An 18,413-nucleotide genomic window follows, 5' to 3' on the forward strand; every position below is an offset into this window, starting at 1 on the left:
ATCATCATGATGGCACTAGTATGAGTAGCATGTATTGACTGCAGAAACAATGTCAGCAGTTTTAGCCTAATCATGATCAGCAGTCAGTTAGTAGCAGTTGAAGAACGACTAGCATTATCTGAACAGTAGAAGCATGCAGTGAGGAGCTTTAGCATAATGGAGACCATCGTGTTGATGGCAGCAATCTAGTACAATTTAGTACAGCAACTTCAGCACTAACATGAACATTGAGATGATGGCAGCAATTTAGTGCTGCAACTTTAGCATCAACATGAACAGTGAGTTTTCCTACTCTGCAAATAGATGCCAGACATAGCTACACGAGAGATAACTAATTTCAATGAATTCTAGCAGCATTAACATTTAAACTGCAGTGCAACTACTTCTTGAATACTACTCACAAGTTAGCTTCCCCTCTCTCCTTCGCATGGGTAGAGAAGTGTTCGGTCATCAACTATAAGCCTCAAACAACATCCGGTGGACGAGCTCTTCAGAATAAGAGTACCGTCTAAAGCCACTGAACTATCCATGAATACAATACTATAAATTAAGCAAGATGCAGCCAACTGAGCATATCCGTGTTTTAACCAGTAGCCTACATAAAGATATTAATCTGAACATTAGAGCCAGAACAAGCAAAGCGACTCACAAAGTGACGCCATGCCCTCTCTCTCTCTATCTACCATGGCAGTAGCACTTACCAGCCATATCAGCGCGCATCCGTCCTCTTTTTACCAGTAGCACACAGCTGAGTAGCTATGATTAGCGCAGCATGGATAATGGCAGCAACGCAAATAACCATCAACCAAGGAACAATATGAGACTATTCATGGGCAGCAGCAGGTAAGCAGCGAGCAGCAGCAGCAGATCTCAGCAATAGCAGCAGCAGCAGCAGCAGCAGCAGCAGCAGTAACGACACACGTCGGCTCAGCAAGACAGTGTGTCAGCAGCATATGTAGGCAAGCAAGGGCAGCAGATCCGGCAGGATCTCGGCAGCAGAGCAGCAGCAGCGTCGCACGTCAGAGCAGCAGAAGAGCGCAACCAGACTGAGCAGGTAGGCAGAGCATTACTTATAACCCACCGACCAGGAGAAGAGTGCATGTGACTTAGTCACCTGATCGGTTAGCCCAATCCCTTGAGTTGCCTGGCCTGAACTAGCTCCGTAAACTGCGCCTCATTAGTTCATCCAAAAAATGACTTATTTTCTATCAATCAAACACACCCCATGAAGCCTTGAACTCATGGAAATTGTTTTGTTTTTGTGACATTCCTAAGCCAATAATTTGATGACCGGCGGAAAGATGTAACATGTCATGTTAACAAAACATCTACTGATGCACAAACTTGGACACATCATCAGTGTTGTTTCCTGGAGTCACTGGGTATTTCGGGTCTTGCAACAGATGCCTTCCTCCAGGCGACCGACCGAGGCTGAGATCAGACCCCGGCCTGTGTCCAAGTGGCATGCTACTGCCCCCACTGTCTCTTGGGGGCTTAGGGTGGCAGGTGAGCTGTTGGCAGCGGGTGTTGGCGACACTAGGAGGCTCTGGGCACTGTGGGTTGCCTCTGGGCCTGGCTCCTCCTGCGCCTGACCAGAAGTCAATTCTTGTGTCGTCGTTGCCGCTGTAAAACGTGTCATTCTGCCTTGATGGATGTTTAAACCCTTCTGATTCTTGCAGGTTTTACCGCAGTCTGTAGCTTGCTATTGGGTTCTTCCTCTCAGAAGAAGTTGTTTGGGCTGCCAACCCTCTCCACCCGGGTTGCCATCTCTCTCCGGCCGTCCTCTGTCTCTCCAGATGTCACCCCACTCTTCGTGGTCGTCACCCAGTCTGTTCCTGTCATCAAATTATTGGCTTAGGAATGCGACAAAAACGAAAAATCTCCTTGAATTCAAGGCTTTATGGGGTGTGTAATTGACAGAAAATACACACTTCTTTGGGTGAACTGCTCCTTCAACTGTGTCTCTGCCCATGGACCGTCCATAACCACTTAAGCCCTGTTGTAAAAAAATATATATGGAAAATTGTCCAAAAATGGTGAGCTTGTGGATCTGATATTTTCAAAATGTTTGACAATTTCAGAAAATCTTTGACTTGGTTTTGCCTATAATGACATTAGAGTCTCTCTTTTCAGGGTGTTTCGCTTCGGATGGGCGTGGTTTTGTTAGGGATAAGCATGCTTATTTGTGAGGATAAGGTTAGGGTTAAGGCTAGGGATAGGCATATATATTTATATTAGGGGTGGTCCGTGGACGAAACACCCTTAAAATGCCCAAATAGGGACGCCAGGTTGAACTGGTTTATTACCCTTTTGTATGTAGTAGCCAATTACATAACCTTTCCATGACATGCAGAATACCCATTTACTTGACGGACATGAAAGAAGGGGGGGGGGGGGGTGTTCTCTTATAACCAGCATACTAGCTGAACTGGAGTTACACAAGCATTAGGCAGACTGCAGATCCACTAACAGGTCAAAGGTTTGCCAGAATAGCTCGAACACTATATGACTTCCTCCAGGGAGAGGATTATTCTCTCTCTCTCTCTCTCTCTCTCGCTCTCCCTCCCCCCTCTCTCGCTCTCTCTCAAACACACGTGCAGGGTTTCATTCCTTTTATCAATCTGTCATTTCCTTTCTCTCATTGTTTCCGCCAGGCCAAAAGGCATGGCGAGAGAGTATGTTTTGGTTTTACCCCCTGTCCGTCCGTCCGTGTGTGTGTGTCCGTCCGTCATTCTGTCATTTTGTGGATAGCTAATCTCTGGCACCGTTGGCTTGATCGCAGCGAAACTGTTCACACACACTCCCTGGATAACAGAGCAGAACCTCTGCTCCAATTTTTTCACATGGGCCTTTTATAGCGCCACCAGGAGGCCGATTTGTGCAAACACATTTTTGAACAGTACTCCTACAGATTTTGGCCAAAAATCCCCCAAATCGGTACACAGTATCTCTATAGTCATAGAGATCATCTCTCTAATCTAAAAGGTGCTATGACTTCTAGAATCCATTGTCCCCCCCCCGATTATTCCCACTAACCTCACACACCACACACACCCCCCACCCTGGAGGGACGGTGCAACAGGGCCACATTAGGGGGAGAAAAGGGGCTTTAAAGCGTGTCCTCCTCGGAAGTCTTTTTGCCCTCCAAACCTTGAACCATGGGACTCCAATAAGGAAAGCCACTCAAAAAAACCCCTAAACAATCAGGGTGGGTTGTCTCTGTGTGTGTGAGGGTGTGTATATTTTTTATTTTTGTTTTTATTATTAATTGTATTATGATCACAATCTTTTTTTTAGTTTTAGTTTTAGTTTTGTTTATTTTGTTACGCTTTTTAATTGATGTAAATTGGAAATAAAAGGAAAAAAACAAGTAACAAATGTAGCTGTTTTTTTTTTTTTTTAATTGAGCTTTTGAATAAAAACAGAACTGGCGTGGGGAGGATGCGTTTGTTTTTTTATTCCTTTCAACCGAACCCTTCATGTGTAGTTCAATTTATTTTCTTTTTTTCTTTTTGTGATAGCTGTCTTTTTCTTGAGAGGTCAGTTCATCTTGTACGTGAGTGCATGTTGTGTGTGTGTGTGTGTGTGAGTGTGTGTGCGTGCGTGCGTGTGTGTGCGTGTGAGTGTGTGTGTGTGCATGTTTTGAGAGACTGTGCAATGCCAGTGTGTATTTTCATGAGACTCAACAGAATTGGAAGTACTGTACTGGAGCGGTTTCAGGGTGGGGGTGTGCTTTGGCCCCTGTTTGTTTGAACTATAGGCATGAATAAAGGAAAGAAAATGATAACGGCGAGTGGAATTGTGAAGTATTTTGTACTGTAATGATTCAGTAAATAAACGGCCCAACATCAGAATTACACAGGCTACTACAGTTGTTTCCATGACCATAATATTGAAGTTAACTTGAGTTTTGATTACAATCAATGTGTGTAAAGACAGGACGTTCTGTTGCTTTGAAGTAATATACTGTAGGCTACATGTATGAATGCGCCAGTAATAAAAGAAAACCAGCCATTTAATATAATTGATTGATTGAATACTGTATTAGTCATAAATGTACAGTAAGACATTAAAAAGGATAACACAAAAAAAAGTCCTGGGTACTAGTTTCCATTGTGGTCTTATGTATTCAATTCATCAACATAGCGTACAAAATTAACACAATAACACATGTCATCAACAAATACAAACACTATGGGTGGGCACTACAGGGGGAAAAGGGTAGTGGTGTTGATATGTGGCTTTAGATTAGCTGAGGAGTGAGGAGGGCACTTGCTTTTTGTATAATTTGCAGTCTGTAAGATATTCAATCCAATCCAGTTCCAGTGTCTAAAAAAGCGGTGAGAGCTTGCACATTCATAAAATCATCATGGGGGCATCAGTAGTAATAGCGTGTGGATATCCACTTCTCCTGTATGCATTATTTTCTCCAGAAGTGCCTGTTGAAATTGGCATACCGGGCAAAATGCCAGGCTGAAACTTTGGTCCCAGTCCGCCCCTGTGTGTGTGTGTGTGTGTGTGTGTGTGTGTGTGTGTGTGTGTGTGTGTGTGTGTGTGTGTGTGTGTGTGTGTGTGTGTGTGTGTGTGTGTGTGTGTGTGTGTGTGTGTGTGTGTGTGTGTGTGTGTCACATGCTCGTGTGTGTATGAGAGGGAGAGGCAGGAGCAACCTAGAAACAGAAGGGGAGAGTCCTTCCATGGTTTCTCATTACCCTGAATCCTCAGTGACTCCCCCCATGTTGAAGTTTACAGGGAAAGAGGAAACTGTAGACACACCAGGTATGAGGAATTTGAGGAAATGTTAGTATTTTGATCGACCATTTTGACACAACAACAACACGGCGAACTGAACACACATTTTGTGACGTCGGATCAAAGTTTACAGACTAATGTAGGGTAAGTGTTTTGAACAATATGTTACAGCAAATCTCTCTAGTCTTGTGTTATACAAGTTAAGAATCAACCACAAGTTTACAGACGTAAAGAAGTGGGTGAAATGTGTTTTATTGTGTTGTTGTATAGTTGATTGCAGTGTATATGACTAGAACAACTCATTCATGACAGTTTAACATACAACGGTTCACTTCTTACTTAATAGCTCTGCTGTAGCTGTAGTATAACAACCCTCGTAGACGTATTTATGATTCTGACGTCTTCAATCTACGAGAGTTGTAGGGTTCACGCCCCATGGAGACCTGGACTTTCTGCAATATGCCCCGTAGACACTCCAAACATGTACACATGTGAAAATAAAGGTGCTTAACCCCAAGCCCCAAATGTTAACTGGCTCTACGGGGTAGTAGTTTAATGTAATAATCCATATCTTTCAATAAAGAAGTGTTTTAATGCCGTCTGTGGCACAGACGGCAGAAAGTCCAGGTCTCCATGGGGCGTGAACCCTACAACTCTCGTAGATTGAAGACGTCAGAATCATAAATACGTCTACGAGGGTTGTATACTACAGCTAGCTCTGCTGCTATGTTCTCTGACTCTCCCTCTCTCTCTCTCTCTCTCTCTCTCTCTCTCTGTCATGATGTCACCACTAACACATATGGAAGACATACGTTAGCAGTGGTGGAAAGTAACTAAGTACATGTACTCAAGTACTGTACTTAAGTATTTGTACTTTACTTGAGTATTTCCAATTTCCAATACTTTTACTTCTACTCCACTATCTCAGAAGCAAATATTGTACTTTTACTCCACTACAATTATTTGAAAAATGTAGTTACTAGTTACTGTGCAGATATAAATTATCACATTATAAAACATACATTAACCACTTTAGTCCTGTTTTATAACTAGGCTATGTGCATATAGCCGATCTACAAGCTCACAACACGTTGCATCGTGATGCGTTGTGAGCTTGTAGATCTGCAATTTTCAAACATTTCTGTACTTTTACTTTTGGTATGGATACTTAAGCAAAACATTTGAGTACTTTTCCCACCACGTCCACTGTACGTTAGTAATTTAAACTAAGCTATAAGTTACACAACAGAATGTCAGTTAGAGTTAGATAAACCATGCTATAAGTTACACAACACAATATCAGTCAGAGTTAAATAGCCTCTATGATATACGTTAGAAGTGTGACATTTGTCACAGTGTGAGTCACTCAACAAGAGTGTCCTCTGCAGCTTTACAGTAAACCATGACCACAGTTGGATGTTTGTTTTGTGTGCAAACCCCTCCCTCTCCCTAGGTCCCACCTCCCTCCCTCCTCTCTCGCTCTCTACTCTCCTCTGCAGTTTTACAGTAAATCACGTGACCACAGCAGAGGAAGTTGGTTGTGCGCTGTGTGCTCCTTCCTCCCTCTCCCTAGGTCTCTCCCTCCCTCCCTCTCTCTCTCTCTCTCTCTCCCTCTGTTGTTTACTAGACACATAGGTGTGGTGCAGTGATGTTTCTGTTGTATGAAGCAACACAATCTGCATTGTGATGTATGTATTTTTATTCTGTGGTCCAAGTGGGCAATGGACACATATGGTATGGTGTGTGTTATGAGCTTGTAGATCTGCTATTTTCAAAAGGAAAATCTTGAAAAAAATACAATTTCTGAATATTATTGAAACATTTTAACAACACAAATCTTGTATGTGGGGCCCTGGCACACAATATTTTCAGATCCGCCGGCAAAATATATATTAATTTAGGGTTCCTTGACCTGAAAATGTTTGACAACCACATATAACGGTGAATGTCTCACTTGCCCTGTTTTTTTAATTCACTGGTTAACCCTCGCATTGTGTTAGAAACCTGCATCCACTTGTGGTGTTAGTGGGTCAAATTTGACCTGTGATTTAACTCAGGCCAAAATACTCAATAAAAATATATATATTTTCATTTATTATTTTCTCCCAAGTCATAGCTGACTTGTTATGCATTCATATCCATGTAAACACTTTAAAATATTATGTTGGGTTAGGGTTAGGGTTTCATCTTAAAATATCTCGTCTTCAATTATGAAAATGACAAAATTCACTCATTACATTTCCTATAATGAATACAATGGATAATGATGTTATCTAGCTATAATAGACTAACATTAGAACACACTTCCAAAAATATATGATAGTTTTATTTTTTTAACTTTAAAAAATGTTAATATTATTAAAAATAGTGACACTTGGTGTGTTAGGGTCATTTTTCACTCACTGTGGACAGGATGTGTCTCTGCTTTATATCTCTGACAGTAAAGACATTCTGGATGTATCTCTGCTTTATATCTCTGACAGTAAAGACATTCAGGATGTGTCTCTGCTTTATATCTCTGACAGTGAAGACATTCTGGATGTGTCTCTGCTTTATATCTCTGACAGTAAAAACATTCTGGATGTGTGTCTGCTTCATATCTCTGACAGTAAAGACATTCAGGATGTGTCTTTGCTTTATATGTCTGACAGTGAAGACATTCTGGATGTGTCTTTGCTTTATATCTCTGACAGTAAAGACATTCAGGATGTGTCTTTGCTTTATATCTCTGACAGTAAAGACATTCAGGATGTGTCTTTGCTTTATATGTCTGACAGTGAAGACATTCTGGATGTGTCTTTGCTTTATATCTCTGACAGTAAAGACATTCAGGATGTGTCTTTGCTTTATATCTCTGACAGTAAAGACATTCTGAATGTGTCTCTGCTTCATATCTCTGACAGTAAAGACATTCAGGGCCGGCCAGGCGGCCATAACTGAATGTGTAGAGATACTCTTTACCTTTGTCAATATATTCATGGTTTAGGAACAGAGAGTGACATCACGACCCCTCATGCATTAGAAGGACATTCTAATGCGTGATGGGGCCATGATTTTTCCATAACTTTTTTCGTTTATTTTTAATATATTTTTGTAATGTTTTTTTTACTTGACAATCAAACAGATTATATGCATTTGGCTATGACAGTTTATCTCAAATTATATTACAATAAGATCTCAACATCATGAGCCTTGTATTGAGACGTATGTTATGGCCAGATTGTTACTCTCTGTGTGCAGGGTGGTCTGGGTAGGTGTTTGACTCTCTGCCCTGGCCAGGAACAGACCCATAAGGGTCCATTTGGTTCCATGAGAGTGTAACAGGAACCAAATGCACCCTTTGGGTCTGTAACTCTGAGAGTGTACAAATGGAACCAAATGGACCCTTACAGGTCTGTAACTCTGAGAGTGTACAAATGGAACCAAATGGACCCTTACAGGTCTGTAACTCTGAGAGTGTACACATGGAACCAAATGGACCTTTACAGGTCTGTAACCTGTACTGTTAGATGTTGTGATGTTAAAATGAAAATAAAAATAGCCCTCGGCAGATTAGTCTGGCCCCGCTCGGTGGTGATTGGATTTCGCTGCCCCGAAGTTGTGGGGCACCAATCAGGAAACATTTTTGGCCCCATATTTGCAGTATGCAAGGGCTCTGGTGAGTTTTTCACCAGAGCCATTTTTTTGTATCCGCCCCTTGGAAATGCAGGTTCCACACAGAGATTCCAGACTAATATCTACACAGTGATATTAGTATGGCCATGCCAGGCTACTGTGATGATTCTGATTCTGCAATGCCCTTTTCACCTCCTCTTGATTGGTTCTCATGTCTTTTCACCTCCTCTTGATTGGTTCTCATGTCTTTTCACCTCCTCTTGATTGGTTCTCATGTCTTTTCACCTCCTCTTCATTGGTTCTCATGTCTTTTCACCTCCTCTTGATTGGTTCTCATGTCTTTACACCTCCTCTTGATTGGTTCTCATGTCTTTTCACCTCCTCTTGATTGGCTCTCATGTCGCTGAACTGTCAATCTTTTTAGTGATCGGCTAAAAAGAGGCAGAGAGGAGAGGGAATAAAGTTGTTCAGAAAGGAGGTCTTGAAAGTTGGCATCGGGTCACAAAGGAATATAAAGCCCACTTTACATCAGAATAGAGTTTCATACCAGTAAAGAATAATGATATATTTGGCCGTGTTGTGAACTTGTAGATCAGCTTTTCTTTATTTGCCTAATGTTTGCTCCAGAATAGTGAGGCTAGGGTTGATGTGATTCAGACATACTGAATAATGAGAGGAATTTTGTCTGTCAGACTCAGCCCCACCCTATACTCTGTGATTACAACATGTTGCGCCCCCCCCTCTCTCTCTCTCTATCTATCTCTCTAAAGCTGGGTCAAGTCCAGCGGTGCCAGAGAATACTTTGATAATATTTGGAATGTATCAACATCACGTCAGTTTAACTACTTAGACCATCTAGACTTGCACTGTACTTGGTGCGTTCTTTATCCATCAAATCAAAGAGCTTGTAGATCGGCTATTTTTGGTGAATGTTCCCCCCAGAATAGGGATGCTGGGATTAAAGTGGTTAAAAGTCAAGTATAAAGTTATTTCCATCTATTGATTATTAATCAAGTCTCTGACATTACAGAGGCTAATTGTAAGGTAATCATACTTGTGTATTCTGCATATTTGTGGAGTCTGCTGTTATGTTATTAAAGTGTTTTATACAACATATTAGAACCACTTGTTCTCATACAGAAGAGGCTTGGTTAATCTAAAGTACGAACACTGAAGGAGAACTTTGAATATTACCTCTCTCTCTCTCCCGTCTCTCTCAAGCTCATGCCTCAATTCAACTGTGTGTGTGTGTGTGTGTGTGTGTGTGTGTGTGTGTGTGTGTGTGTGTGTGTGTGTGTGTGTGTGTGTGTGTGTGTGTGTGTGTGTGTGTGTGTGTGTGTGTGTGTGTGTGCCTCTCTCTCTCTCTGGTTGCTCCCAGAGGCCAGAGAGAGTTCCGTCACGCTGCTATGGGCTGTAGTTCCAGGAAAGCCAAGACAAAGACCTGCCCAACTCTGCCTCTGATTGGCTTACCATGATATTTGACACTGTACCTTTAAAACCAATGATGTCAAACTCATGATCCGCGGGCCATTTGCGGCCCGCGAAGGGGTCCAATGCGGCCCAGGACATAATTTAAAAAAAAAGCAAATTTATACTACCTGAAAGACGTCACCAGCAGCTTCTTCAAACATTCACCCCTCCCCCACCTGCCTAGCTGATGGCCCGCTGTAGAGAAGCATTGTCTCTCCCCAGCTGTGGAATCTTCTGGCTGATTGGCTCGTTAACAGTCTATTCAACTACTAGTTGATTTGTAATGGCTATACTCTTTGATCCTCACACAGGAGTCAGCCTAGTAGCACGGACATGTATCTCTATCTGTCTGTCTGTCTGTCTGTCTGTCACGCGCACGCGCACACGCACACGCACACGCGCACACACACACACACACACACACACACACACACACACACACACACGCACACACGCACACACGCACACACGCACACACAGTTAAGCAGAGAGAGACAGACTGGACAATGGACTCATAAACAGTGAGTGAGTGAGAGGGCAGCATTGCAAGAAAACGAATAGGTGACACATAATAGACATTCAATTATATTATGAAAATAACTGGTTCCTGACATTGACAAGTTGGTTAAAGCAAGGAGATGTCAGGTGTCTGGAAGCAGCAAGTGATTCAGATGAAATGTCATGCTGGCTACACCATGTAAATTTGCCATTTTGGATATTTTTGAAAACATAATAATGGTTTGATTGATTGATGTACTTTTATTTAGTAAGACATGAGAATCACAGTACATGGAAGTACAAAATTCACAATTCAAGGTCTACTAAACTGGAAGACTCAGTTAAGGCATGTACGCACTGCAGGATATTTGGTCCGATAATGCTGTCGCCGACCTTTTTTGGCGCTCGCCGACAAAATCTCCCGATCTGACACAGATCGGCCTTTGATCGGCGAGCTAATGCTCGCTGTGTGTGAAAGGCTCCGCGAGACGATATGGCCGTGATTATCCGCTCTGCGACGGCTTTCCGACCGTTTTCAGATAACTACCCTGTTAGATATTCAGCTCTGTCGCAGACAGGACATCAGACAATATCATACAGTGTGAAAGGAGTTGAGACCACTCTGTGAGGAGATGCACGCTACAGCCAATGAGAGCACATTACAGCCACCGTGGCTATGGAAGGTCGGTGGACCTGACCACAACACACAACGCATAGTTACCGTCCAGTCCTGTATTAAGTTAAACATTATTATAAAACAGAATGAGAGTGAGCGAGCGTGCGTGCTCAAAGGGGGGCTGTTTATTTGAGACTATTGCACAGAGAGAGAGAGAGAGAGAGAGAGAGAGAGAAAGACACAGAGAGCGAGCGGTGTGTGTGTGTGTGTGTGTGTGTGTGTGTGTCGTTGTCTGTGAGTGAGTGTTGCCAGATTTTGCGGGAGAAATAAGCAACCAGGTTTGTGAAAACAAGCCCAAAAAAAGCGACTATGAGCACTTTAAGCCTATATACAAATACATTGGATTCTTGAAAATAGACGATCTACAAGCTCACGTTGTAGATAGGCTATTTTTAAAGAAGACATTTGGGGGGGGTTGTGGAATATTTTCCAAATCCACACAGATCTTGTATGAGGGTCTATGGCACAACATATTTTCAGAAGGGCTGCGCCTCTGCGGACAAATATTAATTTGGGAGTCCTTGCCATGAAAATGTTTGAGAACAACTGGTTCAAACAACATTAGGAAACAAGGCCAAAAAAGCAACTACACTTTCAAGCAACTTTACAGAAAAACAATCCCAAAGTCGCTTATAATAAGCGGACATGGCAACTCTGTCACTGACTGCTTCAGCGGAATCAGCGCACTTGCCATGCGAGAGAGAGGGAGAGAGAGAGAGAGAGAGAGAGGGGGAGAGGCATATCACGGATTACGTCGATTAAAATAAATTGGAATAAACACAAATGTATGTATTGGGTCTGATTCTGGAGATAGCATCCTAGTGAACTATCCTACAGTGTGTAATCCCTGGTCGGGGATCAATCTATAGTGTGAAAACCGACATATGACAGCCGATGTCAAGAAATAAACTCCTGCAGTGTGTAATGCTTAACGATCAGATGACCCCCCGAGCACTTTAAGGTCCTGCAGTGTGTACCTGCCTTAAAGCACACAGCTTGTTTAATTGTTGAAAACAGCTTGTGGTAATAGGTAGTTAGAAGCATTAATCATATCATTGTGATTCATTGATATTTTACGATCACCGCTGATCCAAACGTTAACGCCCGCGTGAACCGCTTGCCGTGTGTTATGACCTTAAGGGAGCGGATTCGAATTAAGCCTTTCTCTCCCTGTCTCTCTCAAGTTCATGCTGGTACTTGTGCGTGCGTGCGTGCGTGCGTGCGTGCGTGCGTGCGTGCGTGTGTTATTATTAAGTGTGTAAAGGACTCACGTGCTCACAGTTGTGCACATTTATCCAGTATTTCCTGTTTTCTGATCTATTTCATTGAGTGTAACCCTGACAGGTTTAATAAAGACCTAAAGATGAGTGAGTGTTTTCTGATCTATTTCATTGATGTAACCCTGACAGGCTTAATAAAGACCTAAAGATGAGTGAGCGTGTGGAGAGAGAGGAGGAGGGACCTGACAAACATCACATCCACAGACCAGAGTCTCCAGCAGACTATGTGTCCATGAAGAGTGACTGGTCTAAAGAAAGAGTTTCTGACTTCAGTAATGAACCTGGACCTCCACACGCACAGTATGTCAATCCTCCTATACAATATACACTATACAATATACACTATAACACTATACAATATACACTATAACACTATACAATATACAGACTATAATAACACTATACAATATACACACTATAACACTATACAATATACACACTATAACACTATACAATATACACACTATAACACTATACAATATACACTATAACACTATACGATATACATACTATAACACTATACAATATACTATACAATATACACTATAACACAACAAGGCATGGAAATAGCAGATACATTCAACTATGGAATATCTATCTCTGTAACAAAACATGTAAGATCTATCCATCTATGCAACTTGTATTGTACTGTATTTATAGTACATTTTAGTGGTGATATTATTTCTTTCATTTTTGTTCTGTTTTCATGTAACTGCAATATTGTGAGGGGAAACCCAAATATTTCACTCTCTATACTTGTTGGGACATGACAATAAAGAATCTTGAATGGACAGTTTCATTCACATGATAATCAAAGAATAATTTGTATGATTCCAGAAGTCTTTACCACAGACCAGAGTCTCCAACACCCAGCTGTGTGTCTATGAAGAGTGACTGGTCTAAAGGAATGCCTCCTGACTTCAGTAATGAACCTGGACCTCCAGATACAGAGTATGTGAATCCTCCTATACAATATACACACTATAACACTATACAATATACACACTATAACACTATACAATATACACACTATACACTATATACAATATACACACTATACAATATACACTACACCAGGGGTTCTCAAACTGTTTTGGCCCAGGTACCCCTTGGAGGGGAGATATTTTTCCAGGTACCCCCTCATCCTCGCAGCACCGATAAGCATATACTTACAACCACATGTGTACATTTAGATGCCATTGGAACTATTTGTATTAAAAAATCATTCAGACCCATTCATAGTCATTAACAGAAACCGCTACTTCTATGAATCATGTGCCAATAGTCCCCACTGAGCCATAGTCGGCTATTAGACCTCCGTCTAAAACCCGGTTATAATTGGTCTAACAGTGAAAGTTTTTTAAAATTAAACACAAACAGGACACAGTCCAACACATGGGCCACTTAAAGACATGCACACACACACACACACACACAGGCTGGCGCGCACGCACGCGCGCACGCACGCACGCACGCACGCACGCACGCACGCACGCACGCACGCACGCACACACACACACACACACACACACACACACACACACACACACACACACACACACACTAAAACGACCGATCTACAATGTGAGTAAAAATAATTAAAAGTAAATAAAGTGAGCACAAATATTTAAAAGTAAATACATTGAGTAAAAATACTTAAAATGAGTAAAAAATACTTAAACATAGTTAAAATTAGTAAAAATACTTAAAAGTTGATGAAAAGAGTACAAATACTTAAAATTAGTAAAAAGAAATACCGAAAAGTAATTAAAATTAGTAAAAATATCAAATGTCAGAAAAAATCAACTGATTTAAGTAACAGTACTTAAAAGTAACAAACTGTAGTATAAAGACTTTTAAATAACTATATGGACCTAAATTGCACACATACTGTATGCGGCACTACAGCAGTTTCTAACATTTCAAATGGCCATAACTTGGTTACCATTGCTCTAATCAGCACAAATACAGTAGTACCTCCTCAATACCAGCACCCACACATCAAGTAGTACCTTCTGAATACCAGCGCCCACACATCAAGTAGTACCTTATGAATACCAGCGCCCACACATCAAATAGATTTGTACCGCCTGAATCACAGCACACACTCATCAAACAGAGGCACCGCTTACTCACACTGGGTGTGATTTTTGGATTTTGTTTATGTGACATCACAACATTTGGAGCGATGGCCACTGCACTCTGGTTGGTTGGGGTACAGCTAGGGCCCAGGGCGAACCCACTTAAAGCCTGCATGGGCAAACCCAGTTAGGACCCGCCTCGGTCCCACATAAACGTGGCTAGTTGGGGCCCACCTAAGGGCCAGGTAGATCCTACTTATAGCCCACATGGGCATCCCAGTTAAGACCCACCTCGGCCCCACATAGAATTGCCTAGGTGGGGCCCACCTAAGGCCCAGGTAGAACACACGTATGTCCCACAAGGGCATCCCAGTTGGGACTCAAGTGGATCCCGCTGACATTGCCGACATGGGGTCCATATGGTTTAGCCCACCTTGAAACCATATGGGAACTACGTTGGCATGCTGGCTGGAATGCAAACGTTGCGTCATACCTGTAGTGTGTAGTTTGATGTTGTGTGTGTAACAGACATACCTGCAGTGTGTAGATCAATGTCCATATGAAAGTCAATGTCCAGCAGTGTCTTTTGTTTCTCCAGCAGAGTTTCTAGTGTCTCTCTCTCTCTCTCTGGAAGAGGTTGCACATGAACTCTGCAGCCGCACTGAAGCGCTCCAACACAAACACTCTGACATTAAAGGGACACTTCGCCGATTTAGCATAAAACCCCTATTTTTAGGAAGTATAGGACCCATAAACATGATCCTGGTGTGTTTTTTGTGTTTTATCTGTGTTTTTAGATTTTTATCCATGAGACATGCAACTTTGGCGTCAAATGACGCCAGAGTTGCATGTCTCACCTTATGTCCGCACTACATGACTGCAGGTGACTACAGGTGTAGTTCAAATCCAAACCAACCCCCATAGCTCAAAGGATCGTCCCCGAGGGTGTATTCCTAACATTTTGTTCAACCTTCTTTCCCCACTCGGCCACTCCCATTAGCTACCTCACATGCACAATCATGGCGTCTGCAAACATATCAAAGTCCGACCATTCCATGGAGGAAGAAGACTATTTTTACATTATCTCGGATTCCAAAATACAGCAGGGTTACTTATTTGAACCCGAGTACGCCAAAGAACAGCCGCAGCGCAGGGACGACGAGGAGGAGGAGGCTGCTGCGCAGCCAGGCGGGCAGCAGTAGCTGCTGTGGCGGACGAGGAGCAGCAACGCGTCGGGGATGATTCTTGGTGGAACATACACAGTAGCCTGTCCTATTCTATACAGGGACACAACGTGAGTGCTGGCATCAATCTTTTTATCATTGGATTTGTGGAGCCGTGGCGTGCATACGGAAAGTTAGTTATTGTTTACTTTGACTGTAGCCCTGAAACATGACTGTCATGGCGGAACTTCAACCTGGTTTTGGCACTTTTTCCATTTACAGCCCGTTCATCTACAGAAATCTGTCATCTGTCAGATTTCAAATATAAAGTTCTTACCCCGTTGCCACGGATGTTACAATTGCAATCGGGTGGGTCTAAGTACCCGTATCTTCCGTATTGTTCAATAAAAAAACATTTAAATCCGAACGGTGGCCATTTTCTCATCAATACGGAAGATACTGGTACTTAGACCCACCCGATTCAAATTGTAACATCCGTGGCATGAGGTCACTTTATATTTGAAATCTGAACGTTTATGTAGATGTATGGTCTGTACATGTAGAAAGTGCAAACACCAGGTTGAAGCTCCGTCATGACTGTCATGTTTCAGGGCTACTGAATTTCATGATGTCGTCGCCTCGTCGGGTCCAGAAAATAGCAGATCTACAAGCTCACAACGCGTCGCTGACTCGACACTTTGTGAGCTTGTAGGTCTGCTATTTTTGGTGCGCATGCAACTAAGAATAAATTAGGTATCACGTCGGATGATATCCATGTAAACTACAAGTCTAATCTAATGTGTTCTTTCCAATGACAGGACAGAATGTTGTGTCGTCAGCCTGCAAAAATGAAGGAACTGCTGATGAAGACCTGGGACTACAGCCATACAGTATATATTATTTTTCTAAATAAAACGGTTACATTTACACACTGCTTGCTCTACTCATTGATCATGGTATATTCTACATTGTATAAGCATTTATAATGACAAAATGTGAACCCCCAATTCTATAAGGGTTCTTTTGAACTGTTTCATGATAGAAGATGGTCTTTCATTTGGCAGAATGGTACATAATTACATGACTTAGGCTATATGACAAGAGTATTTGAACATTAGCATGTCATCTATTCTAAAGTAATGCACTTCATGTTTTCTATAAGTCCTGTGAAACATTATGCTCTCAGAAATAAGGAGTCACACATGACATGAGTATGAAACGTTTTGTTTTATTATTATATTGTTGACTATGCCGCATCTCCATGGATGTCCTGACTCCCAAGTAGAAGATGGACGTCACGTCACCAGCACCGGACTGTCTACATGGTGGGATGGAATGTTGAAACAAATATGATGCACCCGCGCACGCACACACACACACACGTTTAGTGTTACTATGCTAATTTATACATGATATATATAGTTTGCTAAAAGATACAATCAAATCAATACAGAACACAATACAACAGCAGCAAAGACAGATAGTTTCACCTTGCTGGCGCAACAGAGAAACGGTGATGATGGGACTGTTTACCTCCTGGTAGATATAGCAAACTTGCAATGGGTACTGGTCCAACTGTACTGGTTCAACAAGAGGCAGATTTCACGTGGTCCAAGAAAGAACGTGGCTTCGATGTCGAGTTTTGTGATCCAAAGGTAGACAAAAAAGTCGGAAAAGTCGGAACGTAACATTCATGAAGTCTTCAGCATTCAGTGTTGCCAGATCTTGTAAGAGAAATAAGCAACCAGGTCTATGAAAACAAGCCCAAAAGAAAATACCTAGGCCAAGAGCACTTTAAACCTAGACATGGGCTATTTGAAAATTGCCGATCTACAAGCTCACAACGCGTAACGATGTGACACATTGTGAGCTTGTAGATCTGCTATTTTCCAAAAAATCTTGAGGGGAAAAAAGTGCAAAATGTGGAATATGTTTTAAACATTTTAACAACACATTTTTGGTAGGGTCTCCCTGGCAAATATGTTGGCTTGCAGTGCACAGATGAGGGTCCGTGGAAAAGTACATGAACATGTTTGAGAACCACTGGTTTAAACAACAATCAAAACATTTGGAAACAAGCCCAAATATCAACTACATTTTAGAAACCAGCCGCTTATAATAAGCAGACATGGCAACACTGCAGAACACTGGAAAGCATGCTTGTTGTTGTTGTTATAGATCACACCCCCAAGCAGCCTCTCCTCCCCACAAGGAGCGGCAGTGCACCAAAGCATTATGGTCATTGTAGTAATGCAGCAGTCCATTCAAACCCTAGTCAAACACACAGACTTCATAATTTGTCTGGCCATAGGGTGCAAATTAAAACATTTTGCTACTGTTATCTACTACAAATATTATTAACATTGAGTGACTGTAAGTTCTTCCAGGGGTGAAATGTCCCTTTAAGCTGCTTCACACAACAAACATCAGCACCACGGTGCTGTTTGTCCAAAAGACACAATATTTCCTCTCCCACCGATGTCATGTGTTCATTTATAGACAGCCGTACAGACTCCATTTGACACATTTTACCTCGTTTATCCAGCTCTCACTGACTCTCCCCTAATACAGTGGTTCTCAACCTGTGGGTGGGGACCCCCCACATGATTTTGGGGGGGTCCCCAGGTGATAGTGAAGTTACAATTTAAGGACATTTGACCTTTTTAATACCGAAAACAAAATAATAATAATTTTTAAAAAAAGTTAAGGAAAATACCATTACTGCAACAAGAGTAGTCAACAAACTATACTATAAAACATTGGCCAAATTGTCAAATAATATAAGAAAGAGGCAAACATTTTGAAAATAGCCGGTCTACAAGCTTACAACGCCTCGCAACGTGAGGCGTTGTGAGCTTGTAGATCTGCTATTTTCACAATA

At 42.0% G+C, this 18,413-nt stretch overlaps 1 protein-coding gene across 5 annotated transcripts in view; it reads left to right on the forward strand.

The window, feature by feature from the left end:
* Positions 1–4,756: 4,756 nt before the first annotated feature.
* Positions 4,757–18,413, forward strand: part of LOC308098476 (protein NLRC3-like) — a 42,877-nt gene continuing 29,220 nt past the window's right edge. For all 5 annotated transcript variants that reach the window (XM_080446846.1, XM_080446847.1, XM_080446848.1 and 2 more), the window contains exons 1-3: positions 4,757–4,893; positions 12,418–12,588; positions 13,126–13,239. In XM_080446846.1, coding sequence (XP_080302972.1) covers positions 12,437–12,588; positions 13,126–13,239 — 266 coding nt within the window. In that variant the 5' untranslated portion in view covers positions 4,757–4,893; positions 12,418–12,436. The remainder of the gene's footprint in view (positions 4,894–12,417; positions 12,589–13,125; positions 13,240–18,413) is intronic.

The sequence above is a fragment of the Gymnoscopelus braueri genome (assembly GCF_963280865.1).
Source record: "Gymnoscopelus braueri genome assembly, chromosome: 13".
NCBI classification, from domain to species: Eukaryota; Metazoa; Chordata; class Actinopteri; order Myctophiformes; family Myctophidae; genus Gymnoscopelus; species Gymnoscopelus braueri.